This window comes from Rhipicephalus sanguineus, chromosome 2 (genome assembly GCF_013339695.2).
Source record: "Rhipicephalus sanguineus isolate Rsan-2018 chromosome 2, BIME_Rsan_1.4, whole genome shotgun sequence".
Lineage (NCBI taxonomy): Eukaryota > Metazoa > Arthropoda > Arachnida > Ixodida > Ixodidae > Rhipicephalus > Rhipicephalus sanguineus.
Genome location: NC_051177.1, coordinates 27,360,023 through 27,380,881, shown reverse-complemented (window position 1 = coordinate 27,380,881; position 20,859 = coordinate 27,360,023). Strand labels below are relative to the sequence as shown.

Sequence of the window (20,859 nt, the reverse complement as noted above, 5' to 3'; positions counted from 1 at the left end):
AAAACTGCCGCCAATATATGTATGGTTACGCATAGTTATAAGCTCAGGCAGCTATGCACCCTTGTTGTACCACGTGCGCGCTGACTACTGGTCGCATTTAGGTTGTAACTGGACGGGTCGATGCCGAAGAGCGAATACCTCCAAGACGACATTAAATTGTTGATATGAAGCATTCCACGGGAACTAAAGTGAGTCGTCAAAAGCAGTATTTAAGCCAGAATAGAAAACACTTCTTGAGCTAAAATTGGGAAGAACATATCCGTGAAGCAAAGCAGGATATACAGACTATCGAAGAAAGCTATAATTCAGACGAAATATACATCGTATCATTACTTACGCTGAAGGAGCGTGTACTTGTGTGGATAGATACCGTATTTAGTCGCACAATATTATCAGTGTACCATGATGTTTGAGGGAGTCTGTTCGCACCTCAACATCTAAAGGTCACGTGATCTGAGTAGAAACGCCACTTATGACTTCTTCAGTGACGTTTCTGATCAGGTCACGTGACCCCATGTCGTTGAGCTGCAAATTAACTATCCCTTGTAATGGCACTTGTAACGCTAGCAAACTGCCGGCTACAGCACCAGCTATGCGATCTTATAACAATGTGATCGAATACATGTGTGCTGTGCTACGTCTTTGCATCTTGGCTATAAATGCTACGCTCCAGTTTCTCTCAGAAAATTTCGCCGCAAATTGCCGACTGAACAAAAAGACACGTTACTGGCCTCCTTACTTGAAGCAACTTAAACGCGCAGGCTTGTAGCTGGCACCACCAGAAGCAAGCTCGGGGCAATGACGATGAAAGAGCCGATCGTGAGAATGATCGTTATGGCTGTCACGAGTGCGGAACTTTTACCATGATCGAGAGCCTATCCGCGTTACCGATACGCCTGTGGCGGCCGGCAGTAGTCGCACTACATAGGCCGGTTATACACACCCAACGGGTGATGTATCATTTTCTCGCCGCTCAGATGTCCGGTCTTCTTTCTTCCGCGGTCGCAGAGCACGTTCGAAGTATTCCTAGTGGGCCTTTCCTCAGATATAGCGACGCACCCTTCCCCGTTTCTTTATAGCTATCCGCCCTTGCAGAAGTTCGGGAAATTTAGGTGATATTTTCGTTTTGCGGGGGAAGTAAGTTTGGTTGCTGCCACTGTCATACAGCTGGCGGCTTAACACATGGCCTACTTTGCTATAGCATATTCCTTTCGTTTAATAACTACACATGACTATCTCTCTCACACGCACACACAAAAAAGAGGAATTCATCGCATCTGTTAGCATATCTAAATAACGGCAAGCAATCAGGCACCTCTCAATGTACTAAACCTTGGTCGTGTAGCGTTTATATTTAAGTGAAATCGATAAGGGTGAAGTGACAACAGCAGATGACGTGATAATATACGTACGGGCGACGCAGCTATTAAATATTTCAATGCGAACAACTTGCATACTTCCACGTAAATTTAGAAGCACACCGGAAAATTCTAATGATGGGCGGTACATTTTGTTAGGCATACTTCATCTTTTTATTCCCCTTCCTCAATCCCCCTCATATAGGGTAGCCAATCGGAAGCTTGTCTGTTTAACCTCCCTGTCTTCTACCGTTGTTTCATTCTTTCCTTCATCTTCCTAAATGGTCGCTCATTTTTTTTAATGTGCCATCGTCTGAGACACCACAACGCCGCCGTTACCGCCTTGATACTTCTATCATACTTTAGCCGTAGCTGTTTGTAATAAAGTGACAGAGGAAAACGACGGGGGACACTTCTTTTTTTCCCATTCCTTAGTCATGTATGTTTATTCTTCAAGACCGTGGGATGGCCGGCATTCTGCGGTGGCGCTTTACAATCTTCCCGCGTTTCACGTATAAGCAGCAATAATGCGCAATGTCTCTCGAATAAGCTCGATTCCGATTGCGGCTCCAAGCACGTTTCGCAACGCGGCTATCAAATTCAACGCGCGCGGTGTCCTTGCCGATGACCGACGCTCGCCCGGCCTGGCCGGTGGCACGATACGCTCGGCAGCATTGTCCGCGCTGCAGCCCGACCGCTGCACGGGGCCGGGTCAAGTGCGCCAGTGTTCCGAAAACGTGTTTTCCCCGCAGCCGGCTTCGTCGGCATGGGGGCGGCGTGCGCTAACGGTGTGCTACGTGTCCCGACTATCGATGCCATTTTTGTTACCACCCCGCGTCGATTTGAAGGCGCCGATCGGATAAGAGTACATACACAGCTTGTTAGGAAAGCCTACCGTGTACGTCGGAATGCGGCAACACGCGGAGTGTTCTTAGAAGCGCTGAATAAAAGAGATTAAAGAGGGAAGAGTAGCGTGTATAGTTTGATTCTGCAGGAAGATAAACGGCGCAAGCGGGTTCCTTCGGGTGCGTTGCTTTTGCTCGCGCCGAGCTCGTACTTTATTTCGCGGTTGCCGCGGCGAAATGTCGTGGCCTGGTCTTGTGACAGGGGTGCAAGCTCGCTTTTTGCAACGGCAGGGTCCGCGTGAAAAAGACGGCGTCCACCAAAGCTACGGAATACAAATGAGCGCGTAGAAGCACTGCAGCTATATAACGAGTCTGTCACCGTGCAGCAAAAGCTACGGCCATATGCTACGACGTTATACGCTTAATCTCAATTTCCGTAGAATGACCGTAACGTGGCGTCTACAGCTTCACTTAACACTACTATTCAACATTCTGCGCTCGTATTATTCGTGAATCAGCACTAATTTGCCCAATTTAAACGGAACTAGAAGCCTAACGCGAAGGAGGGGCTTCAAACGTTACACGACTGTGATGTGCGCGCAGAAGATCCGCAATGCTCCTGTGGAATGTGATAGAAGAGAAAGCAGACGACGACGACTACGACGCCGGTGCTCGCGCAAGAATGCGCCAACTCTCTTAGCTGGGGGTTGAAGAAGAAGAAACAGAGGTGGGAGACGGGACTCGGCGTTCATTTTAAGCTTCAACTACATATTCTTGGCCCATCCCCCAGAGTGGGTACGTGCCATAGAAAAGAAGGCAAAACAAACAAACAAACAGACTCGGCGTTCGATACAGTCGCCCGTTTCATGGCCGATCCCCCACAGTGGGTTGCGCCAGGTTGACAAGGTCCAACCAACCAACCAGTCGGGTGACCAGACCCGAGTGTCGACGCTCTGGGAAGCGGTCCACGAGTTGTAGCCAAGGTCTTCACGTGGCCGCTGACGTCCTCCGACGCTTCGCTTCGGCAAGACACCACGTTTCTCGGCATTCCTCGCACCCCATCGTCGACCTCAAGAGTTCCCGCACCGGTCGTCTCCTCTCGTCGCCCGAAGCATTGGACTCACCGATGGGTGAGCCCATGTTAGCTGACTCCTAAGGACTCTCGCTGTTTAGAAACTGTTTGTAGTTAGTTCTTTCTCTGTTTGCTGTGTTTTCTTTTGTGTGTGTGTGCCTTTCGTTCATGTTTTTATAAAGTGTTGGTGAAAACCTGCAAGCAGCCTCGTCGGTTTGTTGGGAACGTCCACGTTCTTAACTTGAAGATTTTAAGAACCTCACCGTTCCCATTACAACGACACAATCTACCAGAAAGTCTGAGCACTTTCCAGACAGAACCAAAGAGCGCGTTGACAACAACCTGCTGCCTTCTGCTGGCCTGATTTAGGCAGCAACGACAAAAGTTTAACGCGCTAGTTTCCTTGTCGAAGACGTTGCAGTTAATCCCGACAATGATAAAAGCACGATTGTCGTTCCGACACCGATAATAATTATCCATGTTTTACGTCCCAACACGACGATATCATTATGAGGGACGCCGTAGTGGAGGGCGCCGGAAATTTTGACCGTCTGGTGTTCTTCGTTGTGCACGCAAGTCTAAGTACGCGGACCTCGAGCATTTCGCCTCTATCAAAATGCGGCCGCCGCGCGGGATTACACCGACACCGCGGGCGACGCCGCGCTTGAAATATAGGGTAAGTATGCGTTCGTCCGTGCGGTTGCCGTTCAAAGCGCGTGCAGCATTCGCTCAGGGCCTCGACGCTCGTCTCATACGTTTCGGCTCGACGTACAAGCGTTCAGGCAAAACATTCGGCACGATCCTCGAAGATTTTAAACACACGTGCTGCGACGTTTCCTGCTAACGTCGTGCGTATAGTTGTGTATGAATGAGTTCTCTCTCGCCGCCCAGGATGGAAGGAAGTTAGTACTCGCACGGTCCCTTCAAGTCCCGAAAGGGCCGAGCGCGCATGCTCGCGACGGGTGGTGGCGGTGGCGGCGCCACGACGACGTCTCTCTCAACGCACCGGGGCGGTCACTTCCTTTTTCCTGCGCTCAGCGGAGTCGCATCTTATCTCGAGGCGCGATCGTGCATGTGCGCGCCTCGAGGAATGACGAAAGTATGCCGCCGTCGCTTGTCTTTCCTTTTCGTACTTAATGAGGTCGCACGCCGCGGCTCGATATAGAGAACGGGGAAGTTGTTCCCGCCTGTCACCACTGCGGGAGGGGGGGGGGGGGGGGGGGGAGGGGTTGCCTCGCGTGCCAGAGGCTCATTATTACGTCAACATCGCATCCACCCCGACACGGACATCTGCTTCCCCCAAATACACCCCCCCCCCCCCCCCCAACCGACTTCGAGCAGACGCACGAATAAGAGACGACAGCGTATTATATCGCGTTGACATCTCATTGTCCCAGCCCGGCACGTATGAATATACATGAAGTGGCGACTGAGCCAAAGTGATATGACAGTGAAGAGTAATTGCCCTCACGCCGTCTTACAACGGAAACCGTGATGTGGCTATCCGTTCGGGGAGCTGCGGCCTGGTTATTATTACGTCTAACTGCGAAGCAGCTTAAGATACTACCCTGTCGTCACCTCATGTCTCGCGTTAGCGTCACGCAGGTCCCCCGTTTGATACACATGAGCCGAGCAGGTTTCACGTTTGGAACGCCAGTGCTTGATTGCCCGTGAACGCCAGCATCGCCGAAGGGCTATTTCATCTTTCCGAGACAGCGAAACGCCAGCGTCGGAAGTTAGACGCACCGTGCTAGGAGTAACAAACAGTAGAAAAATAGTAGAAAGGAGACCATAGGACAGGCAATTGATAATCGCTGAACTAATCAGATAATCACACGAAAAGAACAGAAAAAAGCAGATAAACAAGAGATAAACACAAGGGAAACACAGGCGATTCAGTGCTCCGCAGTTCGTACAGCTTTCACTTGGGGTGCAACTGGCTTTGATTTTTTTCTTTTTTCTTCGACTGGGCTGAACGAGAGTGGGGACGCTCGCACTATAGCACGAAGCTTAGCGGTCAGTCGCTGATTTTGCATCAGCATGTATATATGTGATGAAGGCGAGTGTGTCCCAGATATGCGACCTTCCTCTCGTAGCACAGCGCAGGTTGCACGTATAGTATGTGCTTTGAGTATGGCTCGCATATACATATCACTCTACGCATACTTAGCATTCCCGTGGAGCACGTGATTCGTTCGAGAAAGACGGCGAAACAGATCGCGTGATACATTTCCATTACGACAAAAGCTGTAACATTCATTACGACCGTGACGCTTTGGGTATGCATACAGCGAGCCTTCAGTAATTGGGCCAATCTGGTCGCCATTATTCGGCTCGTGACGACCAACGCCCGGCTTCAAGGCCACACTAGATGCAACGTCATTCCTGTCCAGGTGTGCGGCGCCGTCACCGAGGCGCCGCTGCGATCGTCAACCTGAGCACAAATAAATTCTTGGGGCAAAAGGAGCCGCAAAACAGGGGCCCCTTCCTGCTGTAGTACTGCTGCTATTAGGAGGCGACACGCTATATAAATGCCGCGCGGACCGCGGAAGTCGTGGACCGCGGCCTCCGCAAGTGAGCACTTATCCTCGCGTGTTTACACACGTGTTTCACGTACGTACGCAACAGTTACTGCACAAAGTTATCTCTGGCACTCGGCCACGATAGGCGTCGAGAAGGCAATGGCCTCCGGCGCTGGCAGCATGCTTCAGAAAAAGCACGCAACCGGCCGAGCCCGCGAGACGTTAAAAGGAACCGATCCGAACTGGAGCCGTGTAAGGATCTTATCGGCTGAATGCATTTTACACGCGTCTCCGACGGAACGACCATTAGCAGCAGTATTCTTGAGTACCAAGTGCCCGTGCTAACGCCGTCTTTCAGTGGTACGAGCCCCAAAGACGCCCAACTGATATTCTTTCTTTTTTGTAACATTTGCAAGTGACGAACCGCTGAACGTGGCGCCCTTTTGTGCATTTTTACTACCTGATGCCGGTCCTTTCCGTACTCCTCCCTCTCCTCCCCTCCTCCTCTTTTATTACTATTTTTTTTGAAGGACTTGACAACATGGAAACATTCGAAATCAGTGAATAAATGCATCGTTATGCTTCATTATCGCTATACATCGCTTTACTATCGTTATATGTTTCTGGTCGTCACATACATACAGCTGATTTCGCAAGACCGTAGACTAAACGAGAAGGAAGAACATTCGAGAGCGCATTTTACGAGGCCCCTAGTATTATCAGGGACACTGCGTTTGCCTTTCGTTAGCGGTTCAAGGCCGGTTACACGGCGCATGCGTATTCGTAATTACTACGCGGACGCCAGCTCAAGTAATTACCCTTCTTTGAGGCAATGAGCGAACGGGGTCGGCCTGTGCTGCGACAGGGCAATGCGGATTGTCAAGAGACGTACAGCAATGTGGTTTGCGTCGTATATCTTTTAAGTGCCTCGGAATTGCTTCGTAGACTGGAGTGACGACACGCATTCAGCTGGTTCGTAGTATACATACGAACTAGAGAGTAATGAATCCGCAAGTTTTCTTCACGCGGAAGCAATTATACGTCACGAGACCGCGGTTGCTCGTCCTGGGAGATGTATAGAACGACCAGCAGGCCCTGGGGTTAAAGCGTGAGAACGCATCACGCCTCCAGCAAGGCACGCAAGATTTGTGGGTACTCCACGCGTGACAGGGTCCGTGGATTGCTTGAATACCGGATCCCAACTTGGGTGTCCAAGACTTCCTGCCAGCCAATCGGCTAAAAGTAATCTGGGGGTTTTACGCCCCAAAACCAAAATATGATTATGACGCATGCCGTAGTGGAGGGCTCTGGAAATGTAGCCTCGCTATATATATATATATATATATATATATATATATATATATATATATATATATATATATATATATAACCGCGCGATAATCACACGGACGCACTTATATTTACAAAGTCAATGCGCCACATGACCAAAGTTACGTTGATGGCGCCTAGTCTGATTTATATAATGTTATAGTCTGTTGTATCAGCTGCTAAAGAAAAAAGACCTGGAGATGAGTTCTCGTACACTTGCCCATCCGTAAAGGCAATTTCGTCCACAAAAAGAGACGGACATTAGCTGCTTCAAACCGCCGTGAAAGCCGGCAGCGGCGAGGAAGGAATCGAGGGAAAACTTCGAAAACTGCTCGTTGCCTTCGAGAACGCTATTTATAAGGCTCATGTCGGCGCAAACTGCACGCGCGACGCAGAAGCTGGACCCGCATTTCCCCGGTCTTTTCTCTTCCTGCTGAATTCGTTCGAAAGCAGCCGTAACTTCGTTCTTCGGGACACCGCTGTAGAACTCGCCCGACTGCGTTGCTAAGTGCAGAATCGGCGCCCTTTTCTCGTGGTCGCGTCACCTAGCGCTGCGGTGCGTTCCCGAAGACGGAATGATAAACGATCTCGCCCAAGAAAGACGAGGCAGATACGGCCCTGCTCGAGGTCCCAGGGTTATTCCTCTCGAAGCAGCGCGCTGCAGGCGCTCAAAGAAGGCGCTATAGGACGAGACCTTTTCACTAGCTCGTCCATATGGGATCGGATTACAAGGAGCGCTCAGGACGAAAGTTGTCGCAGGCTAAAACTTTCTTTCTCCCTCCACCCTTCACGGCACTAATTAAAAACAAAAAAAAAAACGAGGCGTTTGTGACAACTCCGTGAACAGCGCAGTGGAGACATCTTTGGCAATCCACAACAGCGTATCCCCTCTTGAAGAGGACCAGATTATTTACGACTTCCCGTCTGGCCGTAATTTAATCGAGCTTCATGCGGTCGTTTCTGTGCGGTATGGGATTCGTCAGTCACGACGCAGAAAAGGAATGGACAAGGCCAGTTGCTTGTGGCGCAGCCAACGTGAGACACACAGAGTACACAATGAAAACAAACACAAGAACGAACAAAAAAGCAACTCTCAATAGCACTTTTTATGCAGATTAAAAAAAAAAAAAAAACCAAAAAGGTACACGAGTAACGTGTACCTCATTGCAGCGGCGCCGACACTTGCCGGCGCCGTTGCAACAAGTTCTGCGACCTATTTTGGAGCAAGCCTCACAACTGCAGGAGCATCTTCCGTTGCCACATTCTCTTGTTAATTTATATAACGTCACAGAAATATCGGAATGTGGAAGTCAAAAAGAAAAAGGAAGGAGGGGGCTAAGTGACACTCTATAAAAACAAAGCTATTTATATATACTACCGGAGCTCTGGCAGCACAATTTAAACATAGCGGGCGAGCGCGCATGTCCCGATTCAATACACGTTATATGAATTCAACATATACTCTGTAACGAGCGTAATTACGTTTCACACGATTGTCAACATGAGCTCCTGACGCTTGAGCCTCGCTTGATCAATGAAACGGGTGCGCCACGTATATTTAGGTCGACGGAGCGCAACGCACGAAAGAAGTCCGTTCGCGCGGGATCGCTTACAGGTCACCCGGCTTCAGACGGTTCGAGCTCGATCTAATCAACGCAAGTTACGTGTCTGGTAAGATTAGCCTATCGGAGGACTAATTCACACGACACCGGAGGGGAGGATAACCAACCCTCGGTATAACGAAACCACAAACAGACACAAGCAAGCAGCAGCCCAACAACGCCGGCCAAGGCCTTTTTTCCCATGGAGTAGATCTGGCACACCTGTTGCGTATTCTGCGAGGCCCATGGAGGCGCCAACGCAACACGTAACTCGGCGGCGCATATATAAAGGTGTGTGCGGGAGAGGGAAGCTTATCTCGCGAGCAATAAAAACAAAAAAAGAAAGAAAAATATCTCAGCGGAGTCGTTCGGGGGCCGGACTCGACCATCGAATGGTGCAATTCAGACTGCGTCGATGAATAGACTGAGAACGGGAGGAGGGAGAGGTGGTGGGTGGCGCCCCCATTGTGGGAGCAGCCACGAGAGGTACGATGGGGACAAGCACGCTCACCGACCGACGACGCTGTATCGTCGTTGCTGCCATACCGCGGCGGGGATTTTTTTTTCTCTGGGAAAGACGATTTGCACACACAAAGGCCGTATGTGCGGCTGGCACAACCCCGAGCAAGTGCGTCGCGATCACAATGCTTCCGCAATTCAAGTTTTCCCGCGGCGCGTCTGTTTGCACGGTTACATATAGATTTCTTTTCTTCCCGTCTAACCTTAGTTGTCATACACAGGGTACGCAAGGCCGCTGCAGGCCTATGCCACGGCCGCTGGATGGAAAAGCGTTTTCATCCAGCGGTCGTGCCTATGCTTAGCTCTGCGGATGCGTACTAGCCTCCTCACGTTGCTTCATGCACAGTTTCTTTTGCTCGAGTACCGCTGTACAACACCGAGAGCGAAAGTTAGGTAATGCCGAACTGTAGTTAGTGCGCGGTGAAGAGGAAGCGTTGAAATGCGTACATCTCATTGTGGTTGCCCGCTTAGGCGCAGGCTTCTCTTGGGGAGAGAAGCGGGGACAAATTGTGCATTGAGTGAGGTACACAAATAAATCTGTCATAGTCGTGGTTAAATTGGGAAGTTTGTTTGCACGAGATTCATTCCAGCCGTACAACACATGCATACAACAAAATGCGGCCACTAATTATGGGTTGTTGAGGTTTGTAGCATGTGGGGAGGAGGGAAGGGGGGAGCGTTCAGATCGGTGTGGGGTGACCATAAACGAGAGAGAAAAAAAGGAAGAAGCCAAGAAAGGCACGAAAAATTGGTTCAGAGCGGAATGAATGTGTTCGGACAGCAGCGAGGAAGCGAAGTGGGATCGTGATTAGAACCGAAAAGCACTTGCCTGCCGTAATACATATCACGAGTGAGACGCGCTGTATGTCAAGAGGGTGTTTTGGCATGCCATAATCGCTACACCGTTACAGTCACATGCAGTCATCGCCACCAGCGAGTTTACGCTTGCCAAACCACACAAAATGCATATGCGATGCAGCCTTACTATGTATAAGCAAGCCAGTAGCACCAGCAACGCTGGCATATTGCCGATACGGTATAGTACATCGGAGAGACAGCGTTTCGCTAAAGCTCCCTCTCTATAATCTCTCGAGTTAATTAGCCCCGACAACAGGTGCGGTCAGATGCGCAACGCTTATTTTAAGACACGCATATTCGCAATATTTCTTGCTTCGGTTGCTCTTTTCACGTCCGCTCTTTCTCGAGCTGCAAACGCTCTCCGAGAGTTGTACCGTGTACCATCGCGCACCTTCCAATTCAAAGCAAATGAGTCGGTACACACACGGCGCGCAACTGAAACCGTGCCAAATGGCAGGGCACGTGTTCTGCATATGCGTGGGCTGCACTGCAAAAGACGCGTAATCGCTTCCTCGTGTGAGACCGCCGCCGGAGGGCCGTTGTCTTAATGGAGTCACGCTTACTGCCGACAGGACGCGCGAGACACGGGCATGCAAACGAGAATAAGCGTGTAAGTTCGAGATGCAAAACGCACCGGGCGTTTATGGTTGCAGTAACAGCGCGTTGCATGCTCTCCATTTATAGGCGCGACAAGCGCCTATAAACCATGACCAGCCGATATACGCCAACCGGTTCGAGGGTCCGACAGCTGTATCGTGCGCACGCGAGAAAAACCGGAAGTTCACTTTTATTTTTCTATTTTTTACTTCTTTCCGCGTTCGAGAAGTGGCTTTAAAACCACTGACGACAGCGGCTTAGGCGCATTAAGTGAAGATAACGGGTAAAACTAGTAGCGGTCATAACGACTTCGGAGGAGTCGTTAGTAGTCAACAGCCCGCGGCACGCCTTATTACACGTCGTTATAGCGCGAAATACAAGAGAAAACTAGCTGCTTCGCTTCCTCAGGTCACGGATCCATTGCACCGTTGGGTGGACAAAACCCTTACTTTAGCTTAAAACCATCGCCGCAGTTGAGAAGAATCAGAATGATCTGAGGAACTTGAGGACACAAATTCACTGAATCATTTCCTCTATGTCCAGTTGTGCCACCCGTCAGAGGCATATAAGTTTCTATAATAACTTTCATACACCGCTTCGATCTATTTATTTTAAAGTGAAGGAGGGCTATGAGGCCGCATGAGCCCGCTGGATCGTGCGGACCTTATAGCCTGCATAGTTATTCAGTTCACATTAAGGTCCCCATAGCTCTGTTCATGCCAGGGGCCTAGCCAGACATTTTTTTCCGGGGGCGGGGAAGGGTTCAGTTAACCACCCTTTATCTTATGTATGTTCGTGCGCACGTTTGTACGTGTGCGCGTATTATATATACGCATTTAAAAGTGAAAAATGCTGGGGGCGGGGGGAATCTGAACCCCACACCCCTGGCTACGCCAGTAGTTCCGAAAGAGTGTTCATGTTCACCGAAAGAGTGTTCATAGGCTTCCAAAACAACGTCGAGCGGCGCTACTGCTCTTATCGCAACTGGGGGCATCCACCGCCACAACACCGCCGCTTCCGCGCACGCGCAAAGCTTTCGGATTGCGTCTGTGGTGCGGCGTCACAATGTAACTATTGCTGACTAGCAGTGATCGGGCCGAATGAGGAGCGCATGGGCGCACGTGTTCTTGCCGCCGCCGCTGCCAAACCCAGAGACAAACCGCATTCGCAGGCAGCGTCTGCCCCCAGTGACGCATAGCTCGGCTGCACGAGCGTCGCGCCCAAACTTGAGCTTGGGTTCCCTATGCAGAAGCCACGAAAGCATTTCAACCCGAACCGCGTATACTTCGAATCGACTGGAAAGGATGCATTCTACGCTGGAGTGCGTGTGCGCGTGGTTCGTTCACGTGTTATTAGCTCACGTTTTGTATACGCGCCGATTTTAGCTCCCCTCCTCTCGTTTCGGTTTGTAATCCTCGAAGCCGGCGTGTAGCACTACCGGTTGCACAGCGTGAGACCGGACACGGGCTGAAACAACTGCACGCCCCGCTGGAGGCGCAAGGAAAAAAACGCCCGACGCACGTTCATTCCCAGATGGGGAGTGTTATTTCGCGTGATGAGCCTCTGCGCGTACGCACATAGAGGCTCCACGCGATCGTCGCTGGCGGCCAGCACGATTCCACCACGCCTGACACACGCGCTCGCCACAGTCCACACGCCTCGTCGCGATCAAGCCCTCACGCAAGGTGTTGGAAAACGTGGGCGAATGCACGTGTGCGGGCTTTACCGATGCACAGTCAACGAAAAGTGCAACAAACTGGTGTGCGGCGAATATCTGCAACCCTTGCGCTCAATATACGCGTTCTCTAGCTACCGCTGCAATGTGTTTGTCTCGGTGGCATCGTGGAGTACTGCTGTGACGCGTAAAGACGAGACACGGAAATTAGAATTCATTAAATTGTTGAGTTTTATGCGCCGAAACCACAATATGATCATAATACACGCCGTAGTGGGGGATTTCGAATTATTTTTGACCACATGGGATCGTTTAAAGCGCACTTGACTGCGTCTTCATTTCGTCCCGATCACAATGCTCCCACCATGGCGGGAATCGAACTCTAGTCCTCGAGCATCGTAGCGCAACACCGAACACCCTATACCCTTAATTTAAGCTACCATTGCGGCTACCGAGAAAGAAAAAAAAATGTCTTTCTTGTGTCCTCTGCTGTATATATGCTCTACAAGTGTCCCAAGATGGCATGTTCGCGTACAAACTGATCATGTGGATTAGTTGTGGGTGTACTTTCATAAACTTTTTTTATTGGTAGTATACATACGAATTGTTTTTTACTATATGCTCAACTTTATTAGCGTCTTGAATTGGGCTGGTTGGTACAAACTGAATTTGAACGATGAAACAGCGCTAACAAGGCGAAGACGAGAGGACGCAAACGCAGCGCCGTGTCTGTGTCCTCGCGTCTTCGTCCTGTTCTATAGCGCTGTTTAATCGTTCAAATGCTGAACTTGTTGAAACGTATACGCTAGTGTTACGATGCTATTTCTAAGTTCCTCAGGCAGATTTTGTACTTTAATGCCCGATTTCACAACGCTTGTCACTCATACGCTCTGCGTATCCGTGCTTATACTATAAATCAAGAGAGTGAGTCGTGATGTATTCCAGTTTAGACGCGACTTTAATTTTGCGCATTTATTCCGAGTGACAAGATGTAGCAGGGGCTATAAATAGTCGCCAGAAAATCTTAACAATGACGTTATGTATAAACATGGAAACTTGCCACAAATGTTGCAGTTTGCTCATAAGCCCATGGAAAGTAAAGAATAAGAGTAAACCAAGTCTACGAGTGCAGCAGTACAGAGTTTTACGTTGCACCAAAGATGTAGCGGTGTTCGCAAACGCCCTGTGTACCTTTTAGCCGTCATTAGTGCACTTTCCTAAACACTACCGGCGAACTTTCACGTAGCTTACAACATCGTAGGCTGCTCTGTCGTATGATGAGGGAAGAAAAGAAGTAAATAAAAAATAAACAGCGGTTTCGTACTGGACGGCCGCGGGTTTCCCGCTCAGAGCGGCGAGCGCTTCATGGAATGGGCATTTCGAGAAAGCTTTTCTGTGTTGGGCTCTATTGAAAGTTCGAAAGTTAGACCTCATTCGCTTTCTTGCGTGCTTTGAAAGACCACCTTCCTTTTCGCCGTACGTTTTCAGCACCAGGAAACGACAGTCGCTAAGCGTGTACGGCACATTTCGCGTCTATGCAATCTTTTGCTTCGTTTAAGAAGGAAAAAAAAATGTAAGCGTGTTCGTTTAAGCGTGCTGCACGCGAAACGCTAAGCAAATATTCAAGCGATGTCATATACAGTCAGTCACACAAGGCTACGGGACACGGATTACACGATAAATTTCAATTTGCGTCACATCTAACTTAACGGATCACCGCGTTTGGCCAATAAAAGCTACTATTTATTACAAACTCAAACTGTGAAGTCGAGAACGCTTGTCTGGGCTCCGCGTGATAATTCAGTGTCCCGCAAAATTCTGTGACCGAACGCCGTTAAACTAGCTCCTATGGATCCTAAAGCAAAATCATACTCTTTCACAACATTTCTCTCTATTGAAATGCATGAACGAGAGGCGCGCGCACTTCGGTTTTCTAAGGTTTCACGAATGGGCATAGACATCTGGCGAGACCGGGACGAAGCCTTTTCTATCTTATATGTCGTACGCTGCGACGTATTTCGAATGAACGCTTATTCGCGCATACAAGTTTCCACGGGTTTACGGCACATATACGCTTTGGTGTCCTTATTGGGCGTCCACGTTATGAAACCGGACACGCGGCATTCGAATTCGGCGCCTGCATAAAAGGGTTCGTCTTTTCTTTCTGTGTGTGACATTGACGCGTGAATGGGGACCACAACGTAGACGACAACAGCGGCGGCAGCCTTTCATCTCGGACGTCGCACCCGCTTGTTGAATCACCGGGGCGACACACGCACCGCCTATGTGCGGGCGGCGTTTTTGTCCTTTGGACACGCGGCCGTTCTTTACAGTAATGTCGTTTAGCTAAATTTATGCGTGCGTTCAAAACGTGCCCGTACGATGAAGGTACACGAGCTCGCGTTCTGGAAGACGGCTGTTTCGTGTGATCATACCGTATATCCAATAAGAACTTGAATGAAATGAACACTGTTACGTGAGCGCTCGCGTCACTCATTTTCCATTTCCTTATGGTTTTATGTGCCTATTAGTTTTATGTGTTTATATGTCATTACAAGCATGCAACGGACTAACGCAACAATTATTTGGGCTAAACTGTGAGAAACTTGAATTTCTCGGACAAGTGAGAGTGGCATGAAACTAAGGAGCACTCTGCGATGTTTACAGTGACAAATTATTGCAGTCTTTAGCTTTAGGCAATGTAGTGTCAATTATAATAATATCTGGGGTTTAACGTCCCAAAACCACGATATGATTATGAGAGACGCCGTAGTGGAGGGCTCCGGAAATTTTGACCACCTGGGGTTCTTTAACGTGCACCTAAATCTAAGTACACGGGCCTCAGACATTTTAATGTAGTGTCAATTCATGTTGAAACACTGGGCGTGGTAACATGCAGCACTGACATTTTGTTAGACGTTCAGGTGGAGCAACTCTCCGCCTTAATGGCCAGGTTAAACCCACCACAGCAACGAGGAAATCCTGGTTTTAAGCTTGCAAAACGTTTTGTTCGCATATTTTTGTCACGTGTACGTACGTACAAAGCCGGTCGATTTCACTGGCACGCGGAGCCTTCTAAGCGCTATGCGGAAGTTATGCGAAACAGTGCCGCGTACACACTCGACTTCCAGCAGAGCCAGCGGCCGGCCGGGCCGTCCGCCGCGGCGTGACAGCGTTGAAGAAGCCGATGCGGCGTGGTGCGACTTGGCGGCGACCCAAGCGGCGGCGTCGCATGCAACGCGAGCGCTCTGCAGCTCGTCAAGCGCGCCGTGTCCCCCTCCCTACCTCCACATCTTCCAAAATCCGTTATCTGCGCGTCGCGGTCTGCGACTGTACTCTCTCCGGGCGGTCGTCTCCACCACCGCTGCCCGGCTTTCCTATTCGGGACAGCTCCTGGTTCGAGACGGCGGAGACATCCAAGTAGCCGCCGCCGTATTTATAAACAGCACGGGGCATTGCACCCGACGCCACTCGCTAGTCGTGCGGAGGCTAGCGAAGCATAAAAGCAAAAAGAAATGTCGCGACCCAGTGCGCAGAACGTGAGATAACGAAAGCAGAAAAAGACGGCCTTCTCATGTATCTGCCTGTGCCGCAAATTATCTCGCGCCGAGCGAAGTGTGAACGTCAGCGAGAATCGTTGCGGTCTGCGGAGCAAGATGGCGGCGCGGCGTGTACACGTGACTATATTTGCGGTCGGAGCACACTCTCTCGCTTACTCGTACCTGAATGTTTTTCGCAGAATGTGCTTATCTGCGCCGTTAACGTAAGATTATCCGATTGTTTCCCCGAGAATGCACGCTCACCTGTTCTTGGCAGACGATGTGACATCATTTACATAATTTTGTTATCCGGTGGAATCTGCAAGTGTCCCTCCAGTTCTGCGCACGAAGCAATGCATTTTTTTTTTCGGTTAAAAGGACTGTGTATAGCCACCTTAGCTTTCTCTTAAGTCTCGATTCTTTATCGCGAATGCCTGGCCGTGTTTAAGAGGACTTTTTGTTGGGCGAGTTTGTGTTCGTTCATATTTGTTTTGAGGCGCGACAGAACAAAATCAGAAGAAAGGACACGGGACAAAGTGCCGGACAGAGGCTGCGTCTATAGTCACATATGTCTTAATTTGAAAATGTTTGCAAGTAGCGCTCTTTATGACGGATCTGTTAATATGAAGATAGTCTCAAGCTGCCTTACAGGATGTTCATGAACGTTCATGGAGCATTGCGAGGGCTGCGCTAACACAAGCTGCGCAATAACCGTTTCCTTCTGACAGACACGCTTCTGATGCACCCCCCCCCCTCTTTTTTTTCTTTTTTGCGGGGTTAGCTAAAGCGGCGATAGAAATGCGTAAGCTTTTTAAGCAGGCATAGAGAATCCCATTATTGACGCTCACGTTGTCGAGCAGACAACACAAAGCGGAGGATAACGTCAGCACCCGTGTCAAAGTTCGAATTAGCTGGAGCGAGAGTGAAATAAAGGAAACACGGGACTGCATGAGTACCCGATACCTCACGGCTAGCTATCTCGAACTCTTCACACCTCGCAATGCTGCTGTTCTTAACGCCGCGGCGCGATCAAAGCGCGAAGTTTTGTTGCCGTTGCGCGGCCGGCCTCTCTCACGGTCGTGCCTGTCGCTACAAGACGCGTCCTTCGCTTCAGCGAAGCTCGTCGGAGAAACGTTAGCGCGACCTGGAAAACCTAACGTGTACCAACACAGCTGGCACGCGCTGGACCAACACAAAGAACGAGAGAGAGAGAAAAAACGAAGAAAAAGAAGCGGGGTGCTAACGCACTGACGCGACCTACTCTGGCTCTGCTCGACGACTTTGAGGCCCGTCACGATGCATGGTTGCACGCCGACGAAACGGTTGGCAGCGCGAGGAATAATCGAGGAATGTTTCACGGGGCCCTGGCGTATACCTGAAACTTGACAGTCGTCTTTCTGAGTCCGCGCACACGATGGTTATCACGGAAACGGCAGGTGGCGACGGTACTTTCGGCGAAACCACCGCGAGAAGTTTCCCTGATTGCATGTCGTACAGTCAGTGGCGTACATCCAGAAAAATAACAGGGGGATGACGCACATCTTGCCATGGCGGCCATTTTCTTTATAAATACAGCTTTTATTTTTATTTATATAAAAATTGAAATCATGCTTTGAAATAATATTAAAACCCGAGCATGGGTTCCTAGCTCTCGTAATTGCATTGTGATAATGAGTCTTGTCGGAAACTGCGGTCGAACGGCAGTTGCGACTTTTATTTATTTATTTTTTTTGCAAATTCAAATCAATAGTCTCAAGAGGTGTATTGAACACAGGTACACACTAAAATGTGTTAATAGACAGGCGTTAATAAAGGTCAATGCGCTTTATATCACTATCAAGCAATTCAAATATGATGTTCGGCACATAAATCTCAAGAGGGAGCACTTGCAAGGGATGTTCCCTCTAGCTTGAACACAAGAGGGATCAGAATCCACCCCCCCCCCCCCCCACCCCACCCGTGATTTACGCCAATGTGTATAGAAATAACAATAAGAGGACTATTCTTTCTCTTTTGTAAAAAAAACCCAATGGTATCGTAAAATTTTCTTTCGTTTCTGTTCTAGAGGCTAAGGTGTTCAACTGCTAAGCTCGAGGGCGCAGGTTCGACTCCAGGACACGGCGGCCGCATTTCGATGGGCTCAAAATGCAAGAACACTCGTGTACTTTGGTTTACGTGCGCGTTAAAGAATCCCTAGGTGGTAAATATTAATCCGGAGCCCTCCACTACTGTGTCCCCCACATTCGCAACTGGGTTTTGGCACGTAATACGTTAACATATTGTTTTTCCTTCTTATGATTTTCGTAATGGAGTTTCAGCTTGCTCATTCTTATCACATGCACGTGGGAACAAAATAAAAAAGGAGGGCGAGGAAATGAAAGAGTGCGATACTAATGTGCCCTAATTCCTTATCGGCAACCTTCACTGAAGGTCCTCACAAGTCTGACAAGAGTTGCTTTTATTTATTGTTTTGAAAGCACACCTTTAAGCAGACCAACTTCTTAGTCACAAGATTAGTGAAATTCGCAGATTTTTGAAAAGTAACTCGTACCTTAACACAAATTTCTGCTCAATATAATTCCGCCATACACAAAGAATAGGGAAAGAGAAATAGTTTTCTGGCCGCGTGGTATGCATACAGTAACGTAACTCTTCAGAGAAAGAAGTCACGGCACTTTGTAAACGGGAATCGCCCCCGCGTAAATGCCCTTACAGCCGATAACCCGTTCGGCAGGACGGCGCGGGCGTATTGGTGTAGACAAGGCCCCAGATTGTGTTTAGATGTACGCGTCAAGGTCACCGGAAGGCGCGGGTGTCGGGCCTGTTTTCTTTTTCTTTCGATAGTATGTGCGGTGAAGTGGGAGCGCTACTTATCGCACGGAACGTTGATACACTTCTCAGCTCTGAACCATGAATGGACCGTGTCAGTGGACGTGAAGAAATATCCACTTCGCCCACCCGAAACGCGCCTTCTCGTATCCTGCGTGGTGTGACTAAATCACAGCTTAGTCATTGTGGGGTTTATGTGCGCATTGCCGTTACTCCTGCGTTGAACGAAATATACATCAACTTTGGTGAACTAATTACGGTTAGATGAGATGGTATGTACAGTTTAAAATCCGAACTCGAAATTACAGGTTATAACAGGACGCCTTCTGCCAGAAACTATGTGCCCTACACATCCTTAGAATATGGTGTGGTGGTTAGCGCCTCTATGCACCCAGTTCTTGTGGCATTCAGGGCTAAATGCACGGGAACTGAATCTAGATTTGTCATTAGTTTTATCTCAACCGTGTCCCCTTAGATCGTGCGAACACGTATCCAGAGATTTTTGTGACAAGGCACTGGCACAAGGCAACATGCCTGCTCTGAGCACTGGAGATGCTGTTTAGTGAAACTGAGCATACGGCATTCGGGTACGGCGACCTACGCTTCTCCTCCTATTCGTCGATGCTGACACGTCCTGCAGCTGTCCCACACACAGCACACGTTTCGTCCATACCTGGACGATTCGCGCCCAGGCAAAGCTGGAAGTCGAAACGTTGTGATCACACCGCTTAGCTGTACCAGGACAACACAGAAGCAACCACAAGACGGCTAGATAAACTGGTACATGCATCGGGAATGCGCCAGTGGTAAAAGACGGCACAAGTAGGTAGGTGCCGGCTTGCCGAGGCAAGAAACGCCTCGAAGCGGCCATAAAAGGAGCACTACCCGCATCCAGTAGGCGGCCCCGGCTTCAATTCACGTCTCGGCGAAAAGCGGATCAAGCCGCCTTGACAGAGTACGCGGCGCCTTTTTGCGGCCGCGCAAGACGAGGAATGTCTGAAAGATCGGGCTCCGTACCTGATGTGGTTCGCAGCCATAGCGGAGTGGTGGATGACGGACACTTGGTGTGCGGCCTAGGCGCTCCGAGACGACAGTAGTGCGTGCGCTAGCTGCTGCGGCGGCGGCGGGCTGTACGCCTCTCGTCTCTCGCGCGCGTAGTAATGCCCTCCTCCTGTCTCTGGACGGCGAAAAAAACTCGTTCCCCGACGCTGCTGTTGTGTGTCGGCGGCGGAAAAGAAGAAAAAAAAGAGGGGGAGTGAAATGGCGGCCGGCGCCCCGGCGGCGGTCACGTGTCGGTGGGTGACGTCAGGTGAAGGGGGGAGAGGACTCTCCTGGATTCTGAAAAGCCGCCCACCGGAACGAGCAGTTGCTGGTTGACTGACCAGGGAGGCAAAACTGTCTGGCAGAGCGGCACACTCGATCTCGACCGATGACGTCACATCCTGTCGCCTATAACGTCGCCCTCACCACCTTCGGCACCACCAGTGTAGCGTACACACACTCGACCTTTTCCCCCCTTTGCCGTGCGAGCTTTTGCGCGCCGCGAAACCATCCAGGTGTGCGCGGTGTGTGTACTACGGTCTGTGCGTCTCGTATATATAATAAGCACGTATAGCTGCGGCGAGCATGGCAAAGCTGTGCGTGCTCGGGGCGGTGTCTGTCCCTCTCTCCGAAATGGAATCGCAGCACGCGAGTTCGGAAACCGAGCGTTGATGACTCGCCTGTTGTACGTGTACGCCTGGGTCAGACAACGTACGGGTGCGCACCCAGACGGCTGCCGTCTAACCACATGTAAAATTTCTGTGCGTAGACTTCGCTTATCAAATAGTGATCGGCTTGAACCTATAGTTACGTTACGGCCAGAGCCGCTGTGTAACGCATCTATGGTGTGGTCACCTCCGCTGTCCATGAGGACCGGACAGCAATTCGCACGCGACGTGGGAATAACATGGGTTTCAACATCTGCAGCTGTCACTGTTTATTACTGACCCGTCCTCTGCCCCCGTATATTTTTTTTTATTTAATAATTTGACGAACAAGAGATGTTGGCGCCTTTAGGGGTGCACCGTCTAGTGCTCGTCTCTCAGCAAACAAAACACTACGAAAACAAAGTTA

The 20,859-nt window shown here is 49.8% G+C and overlaps 1 protein-coding gene across 3 annotated transcripts in view; it reads right to left on the bottom strand.

Moving 5' to 3' along the window:
- The window catches only part of LOC119382590 (microtubule-associated protein Jupiter), a 73,248-nt gene that overhangs the window by 29,544 nt on the left and 22,845 nt on the right, over window positions 1-20,859 (bottom strand). The window contains exon 1 of one of the 3 annotated variants that reach the window (XM_037650352.2): window positions 19,762-20,073. The exons of the other annotated variants lie outside the window; for them this stretch is intronic. Within the exon in view, the coding sequence (XP_037506280.1) occupies window positions 19,762-19,781 (20 nt within the window). The 5' untranslated portion in view covers window positions 19,782-20,073. Of the gene's footprint in view, window positions 1-19,761; window positions 20,074-20,859 lie in introns of those variants that run through there. 3 annotated transcript variants of the gene reach the window in all.